Below are 7613 nucleotides of genomic sequence, written 5' to 3'. Positions count from 1 at the left end.
AACAGATAATAAAGGAGGAAAATTAGAAAACTATCAAGAAATATAAAAACAGACAGTAAGAGCTTCTACCAGTATATAAAGAGGAAAGGAGTAGTTAAAGTAAACATTGCCCCTTTAGATGGTGAGGGTGGGGATTAATAATGGGAAACAAAGAAATGGAAGAGACTTTGAACAAGTATTTTGAAACTGTCTTCATGGTAGAAGACACAAAAAGTATCCCAACGATAGTACAAAATTAAGGGGCAAAAGGGAAGAAGGAACTTAAAACAATCATCAATCACTAGAAAGCACTAGGAAAACAAATAGAATTAAAGGCTTTCAGATTTCCAGCATCCACAGTATTTTGCTTTTATCTTAGAATTAAACGCTGACAGGTCCCCTGGATCTGTTGGCCTGCATCTTAGTGTCTTCAAAGAAATGGCAACAGAGATAATGGATGCATTGGTTGTGATTTTCCAAAATTCCCTAGATTCTGGAAATGTCCCAGCAGATTGGAAAACTGCAAATGTAACACCTCTATTCAAGAAAGGAGGCAGATAGAAAGCAGAAAACTATAGGCCAGTTATTCTAACATCTGTTATTGGGAAAATGCTGGAATCCATTTGGGAAGCAGTAGCATGACACTTAGAGAATCATAATATAATCAAGCAGAAAGAACATGGTTTTATGAAAGGGAAATTGTGTATGACAAATTTATTAGAGTTCTTTGAGTACGTAATAAGCAGGGCTGACAAAGAGGAATCTGTGGATGTAGTGTAATTGGATTTCCAAAATGCATTCGATAAGGTGCCACGTAAAAGATTACTGCAAAAGATAAGAGCTCATTGTGTTGAGGGTAATATATTAGCATGGGTAGAGAATAGGCTAACTAACTGGAAACAGAGTCAAGATAAATGGGTCATTTTCTAGGTGGCAAATTGTAATTATGGAGTGCCAAGGGGATTATTGCAGGTGCCCCAACTATTTATGATCCATATTAATAACTTGAATTAAGGGACTGAGTGTCTCATAGCCAAATTTTCTAACAATACAAAGGCAGGTAGGAAAGGCAGATGAGGAGGACACAAGGGCCAGATTTTAACAGTGACAGGAAGACTCCGCAGGCCTTCAATAATGACAGGTGGGACCCAGATGTGAAAGCCCTGCTTCCTTTTCCAACAGATCCATTGAATAGGGAGGCTGGCGGAGTGGAAGGTGAGGACAAGGGGAACCCTATTATGATTCTCATGGGAGGGAAAGGGTTGAGAGCAGGAGTGCATGAAATAGACTGGACAGGGTGGATGCCCTGTCAACCACACTGTCACACAAGTTACTGCTGGGGAAGAGGCCAGTCCCCTAGACCAGCAGCTGGTCGGGGTCGGGGGTGGGGTGGGGTTGGAATCCTACGATTCTGAAGCGTCTTGACAGGGTAGATGCGGAGAGGATACCTCCATCATAGGGGAATCTAGAACCGGAGGCAGAGTTTCACAATAAGGGGTCTCCCATTTAAGATGGTTATGGGAAGAAATTTCTACTCTTTGGAATTCTCTACCCCAGGGCGCAGTGGAGGCTGGGTCATTGAAAACATTAATGGCTGAATTGGACAGATTTTTGATCCATAAGGGATTCTTTGGTTAGGGGGGCAGGCAGAAAAGTGACATTAAGGCCAAAAATCAGATCAGCCATGGTCTTATTGAATGGTGGAGCAGGCTGGAGGGAACTACTCCTGCTGCTATATCTTATGTAAATTGAAATTGACAGATCTTTGCTTGACAAAGGTGTAAATGGATTTAGGTAGATGGAATTAAAATATGGATCAGCCATTGAAAGGTGGAATAGGCTGGAATGATCTACTCCTGTTCCTTATGTTCCGCGTGAGCTGGATCAAAGTGAGTTTTAGTGCCTCAACCATAATCAGATTAATTGGTCATTTAGTTCAGATGTTTGGGCACCTTGCAAGTGCCAACTGGCTAAAATATTTACCCACAAAATTACATTTCTTATGAAGCACTTTGGGAAGGTTTGCAAAAAATAAATGCACGTTATTTCTCATTAGTAACATAAATGTATGTGTATATATATATATATATATATAGATAGAGTGAATTTGATTGAAACATTGATAAATAGGAATGAAGTGGAAAGCCAGCTCTGTGAACAGCGAACATTTACCCTGTGCGCATGATGCACAAGGTGCCTGCTGAAGGGATGGTAGAGATTTCCCATAGGCCGAGAGGGCGGCCGGCTCCTGGCTCCCCAGAGGCCCGCAGCCTACTCGCGGGGAATGCCGGGAGCCGCGGGGTCTGCCGGGAAGATGGAGGACTGCAGCCTGGATGATTTCCTCAAGCGGAACCGGGAGTTGGCGGACTGCAGCCTGGAGCAACTCCGGGGCCTGTCCGAAAGCGATAAACACTGGACGGCGCGCAAGAGCTTTCTGATCCGCAACCTGAACGATTACTCGCGGGATCGCATGGATGACCTGGTCGCGCTCTCCATGGTCTGGGCCAACCACGTTTTCATGGGCTGTCGGTGAGTGGGCTGCGGGGGGAGGCCGGCCGGGGCTTCACTCAGCCTCTGCGGCCCCATGCTGACTGACTCCCCGGGGTCAGCACCGACTCTCGGGGAATCTCTGTGTGGCAGCGAGTCCGCCTGGATCCCTCCAGAGGCCTTGCTGAGATTGGCTGTACATCGTGGCCGACTGCTGATCTAGGAGAGCGGCCTTTTCCCCAGCATTAACTCTGGGTTATTAACTTGGAGGGCCCAAACAACTCGGTGCTCAACCCAATGCCCCCTCGCTCACAGTATCGCTGAAGCATAGATTCAAGGGGAGCACATCACGAAGTCCCCCACTCTGTTGGTTTCAGGGTATTTCTTGCCCGTCCTAGCAAACCCCGGCTTTAAACATCCACAAGCCAACAATAAATGGCTCATATATGTATTTCCAGAAATATTTGTAAAATTGGGGATGGGAGTTCAGAAGAATATAGTTCTCCTTTTTTAAAAAAAATGATTCTCAGGTGTGTTTGGCAGAATGACCTCCTGCGGTGTACCGTAATTTGCATTGTTTTTAGTTACAGTGAGCAACTTACAGAGAAGGTTTTGAAAATGGCTGAAGAAATTGATGTTGAAGATGCACCACATTTCACTACAAGAGATGAGATAATGAAACAGGTACTGTACAACAAGGACATAGATTTACAGCACAGAAGGAGGCCATGCAGCCCACTCAGTCCTTGCCAGTTGAAAAATTGCTATCTGGTCTAATCTCACTTTCCAGATTTTGGTCTGGAGCCATGTTCTTCAGGTGCATGTTAGGTTTTTTGAAATGTGACAAAGGTAACTGCCTCTACCGCCCTTACAGGCAGAGAGTTCTGGACACCCACCATCCTCTGGATGAAAACATTTCTCCTCAATTTCCCCGATCCTTCTGCCAATTACTTTGAATGTATGCCTTCTGGTTCTTGACCTGTCTGTTAACAAAAATAATTCCTTACTAGCCACCCTATCTAGGTCCCTCATAATTTTATACACCACAATTAAATATCTCCTCAGCTTCCTTTGTTCCAGTAGCAGCAAAAGAACAGCACCTTCCATTTCTTTCTTCTGTATTCTCCAGTCACATGCGTAGCCAACAATTTTTAAAATAAACTCTCCTATTTTTCCACAACACCCAGCAACAGTGATCAACCTTTGCAAAAGTTGTTGTGAACTGGTTGTTTTAATGCTATGCCTAAGGTCAGAATTTTAGTGGGGTAGCTGATTCTGCGTTCTGCCACTTTGGCGACCAATTTTTAAGTGCTGTTTCTGCACCCATATTCCTGTCTCTGTGCTGAAAATGGCACTGGGATATAAGTGAGCCTTACTATAGTGTCATTAGTTATTTTACAACTAAACAATTTTGACCTTTTTTAAAATAATGAATGCTGAGCATTTCTTTGACTTGCAGGAATTAGTGGATTGATGTAAGGAAGCTTTTTTACTTCTTTAAGATGCTCCTTGAAACCTATCTATTTGACCAAGCTTTTGGTCTTCAGCTGGAATATCATTATGTGATTTGGCATCAGATTTTATTTGATAACGTTCCTGTGAAGCACCTTGAGGTGTTTTGCTACGTTAGAGGCACTATATAAATACGGATTGTTCTTTTAAAACTCATCTTTTGTCTTTGCCACAGTCTTGATGTTTTAATTTGGCTACAGCTATGGAGAATTGTTTGGCACATGATTATTTCCACATTGTACAAGATTGTGATCAAGAGCTTAGTATAGCAAAGTGGGATAGAGAGAGAATTAGGAGGTTGCACCCTAAGTTTTAGAGCAAGTTTTTTTTGTTTTGAAAGCTTTGTAAATGTATGCGATTGAGAATTCTAGAGCTCACCCTCAAACTCAACTGTGTTATCTGAATTAGACATTTCAAATCATGGGCAGTCTCAACAGAGATAGTATTAACACTCCCAATATATTTGTGTTCTCTTCACTTTACAAAGATCCACTCAATATTAAAAATCTGATTAGCATCTCGTGACCTTTTTAGTCCATCAGAGCTTTGCTGTCGCATCTCAATAACGGGATGGATTTCATGCCTTTTTTTATTCCCACAGCCTGTAGAACTTTACATCTTTCCAATGTAAGATTACACTGTGAAAAGGTGTATTTTAATGGAATTAGTTTCAACAGCATTTCACAATTAACTCGCTTACCTGATGCTGTTTGGTTTTTAAAAAGGGTCCAAAGACCTATTTATGATCTTGCTATCCCAAATCATAGTTTGTAGGTGAAATTGAGTCCTTAGTATGAAGGGGCAAACAGACTGTGTTAGTTCCTGAGCTGTGCTGGATTTCCATTTCATCATTGTGTTGTCTCCAAAGTAAATGTTTGGAAATATATTTTTTAGGGTGGGGGTGGTTTGATAGTGAAAACACTAGTTTAAAGATGCACCAGTTGGGTTCCTCCTACGTGTTAAACACCTGGTATATCTCTGTTCTTGGCCAGAATACAGAGTATTTGTTGTCTGGTGTCATTTTTTTAATGTGAGAAAGCCATGATTTCAGACATCTAGAGGTTTGTATGCAGAAGTAAATACCCTTGTGACTGAAAGTATCAGTACTGATTCTATTAGAATGCAACAGAAATTAACGATGTACTGTGTGATTAAGGCTGATCTGCAAATGGAGGATTAGATATGTGTGCTTTTTAACCAATATGAGTAAAAATACACTTGTGTGGCACACTTTACTTTGTCATAATTGCAATTTTGATCATCTACGGCTATTGTTTTTTGGCATAGACAATGTTTACTTCTGTCTGTTTTAACATTTTCACATCAGATAAGTTTGAAAGTTCTATAGGCTGCAGGAATGAAAAAATAGTGTGAAATCCATTCCATTATTAAGCTATGATAAAGCTCTGAGGGATTCAAAGTCATGAGATGCTGATCAGGTTTTTAATATTTAGTGGATTTTAAAGTGAATGGAGAACAAATATATCAGGGGTGTTAAATTATCTCTGTTGAGAAGTGCGGTGATGAATGATAATACAAGGTGACAATGTTACCACATGAAACTTTATGACATTTTACACCTGCATGAGTGGACTAGATGGGGGAAAGAATAAATTGTTTTATGTTAGTAAATCTAAAATATTGTTCTTCGAGCTTGAATACAAAAATGAACGCTGGCTCCCCAGTGCAGTACTGAGGGGAACGCTGCACTTTTGCAGGTGCTGTTTTTTGGATGAGATGTTGAACCGAGGCTCCATCTGCCTGATCAGTTGGATGTAAAAGATCACGTGGCACTATTTTGAAGGGAGTTATTCCCGGTGTCCTAACCAATATTCCCTCAATCAACATCATAAAAATCTTCTGGTCGTTATTACATTGCTATCAGTGTGTGTTTGCTGTGCCCATATTGGCTGCCATGTTTTATCCATTCCAAAAGTGACCACTTCAAAAGCAATTCACTGGCTGTAAAGTGCTTTGAGATGTCTGATGGTCATGAAAACCATAATATAAATGCATATTTTTTTTCTCTTTCAGAGACAGTAAAAGAGTATACCAGGACAGAGGTCTTTTCAGTTTCTTCTGTTAAGTTTTCTGGGAGTTGCAAAGATGACGGACTAAGTGTGCTGGGTCTTTAGTCCCTGATGCAACAAACAATCAAATATATTGCAGATGTCTAATTTGAATCTATGATAAGATTTTATTTATCTGGTTACATTGTTAACCATAAAGATTATAGAATTTTGTAGTTCTCATAACAGTTGTAAATGGGAATTAGGGATAGAACTGGTTAAGGAGTGGCAGGAACATTGCAGAGTATCATCAGTCATGGCTCAACATTTTAAATGATTTTCAGAATTGGCATCAAATGTTTGCTGCTCTAATGGATCAGCTAAATCGATGACCAAGCTACTGTCTCCTCCTGCACTAAAATTAAATAACAGGTAATTACATGATGCTGCTTTTTGCAGATATTGCAGGAGGAGAAAGAAGTGTTTTTTTTTTTAACTGCTTGAAGCAAATAGTACATTTGGAAAAGGTGCAGTTTCAGCAGCATTTCGCAATTAACTTGGTTATCTGATGCTGTTTGGTTTTCAAAAAGGGTGCAAAGACCTATTTATGATCTTGCTGTCCCAAATTAAATTTTGTAGCTGAAATTGACTCCTTAGCATGAAGGAGCAAACAGACTTAGTGAGCTACACTGGATTTCTATTTCCTCAGTGTTGTGGCCAAGTACATGTTTGGATATATATTTTTTAGGGTGGGAGGTAGTTTGATCGTGAAAACGCTAGTTTAAAGATGCACCATTTGGGTTCCTCTGATGTGTGAAATGCCTGATATATCTCTGTATTCTGACCAAGAACAGAGTATTTGTTATCCAGTGTCATTTTTTTTTTTGATATGATAAAGCCTAAGATTTCAAATAGCTAGGGGTTTGAATGCGGAATTGAACACTCTTGATCTATTACATTGTACTGATTCTCTTATATTTATAGAATGCAACCGTGTACTGAGATTAAGGATGATCTGCAAGTGGAGGATTTGATCATATTAGATCTTTGTGCTTTTATAACCAATACAAAAAAAAACACTTCACTTTGCCATAGTTGTAAATTTGATCTACAGCCATGTTTTTTGATGTAGACAGTATTTAGTTTCGTCTGTTTGTTTTAACATTTTACATTGTTTTTGATAGCTAACAGTCTGAACAGGATCTTAACATAATTGTTGAATGCAATAAATTGACCTCGAACAAATTCTGTTTTTTCATTGGATTTGAAATTTATGTTTTAATTTAAACTGTTAACTCCACAGGATTCTACTCATTTGATTACTTCAAATGTTTGAATAACTTTATAAATGCCTAATAAGTAAGCAAGGGTATTATTGATTGAGCAGCCAGTCTAGCTTACACATGGATCCTGCAGAGATGTATCTCCGAGAGCTGGGTTTCTTCCCATTCAGTGCCAGAAAACCCTGTAAGGAGAGTGAAGTTTACCAATGCTCTGTACAAGTAAGGTGTGCAATTTTAACAGGTTAAATGCAAGCAGTACCCCATGCATAGTTGGGGATCCTCATTTCTTGGTTCTGTCAACTTGAACCTAAGATCTCTGAACTTGGGGACATATCTTATTTAC

The 7613-nt window shown here is 40.0% G+C and overlaps 1 protein-coding gene across 2 annotated transcripts; it reads left to right on the top strand.

Annotated features, from left to right (window-relative positions):
• Positions 1-2241: 2241 nt before the first annotated feature.
• Positions 2242-7232, top strand: cdkn2aipnl (CDKN2A interacting protein N-terminal like). 2 transcript variants are annotated; one of them, XM_041194285.1, is made up of 3 exons: positions 2242-2508; positions 3051-3150; positions 6013-7232. In XM_041194285.1, the coding sequence occupies exons 1-3, from the start codon at positions 2264-2266 to the stop codon at positions 6019-6021; spliced, it is 354 nt and encodes a 117-aa protein (XP_041050219.1). In that variant the 5' UTR covers positions 2242-2263; the 3' UTR covers positions 6022-7232. The 2 variants fall into 2 exon arrangements, with proteins under 2 accessions (XP_041050219.1, XP_041050220.1); XM_041194286.1 differs by having other exon boundaries at positions 2248-2508; positions 3057-3150.
• The last annotated feature ends 381 nt before the right edge of the window (positions 7233-7613 follow it).

The sequence above is a fragment of the Carcharodon carcharias genome, chromosome 8 (assembly GCF_017639515.1).
Source record: "Carcharodon carcharias isolate sCarCar2 chromosome 8, sCarCar2.pri, whole genome shotgun sequence".
Taxonomy (NCBI): Eukaryota; Metazoa; Chordata; class Chondrichthyes; order Lamniformes; family Lamnidae; genus Carcharodon; species Carcharodon carcharias.
The sequence above is the reverse complement of the archived record's forward strand: the minus strand, read 5'-3'. Positions and strand labels throughout refer to the sequence as shown.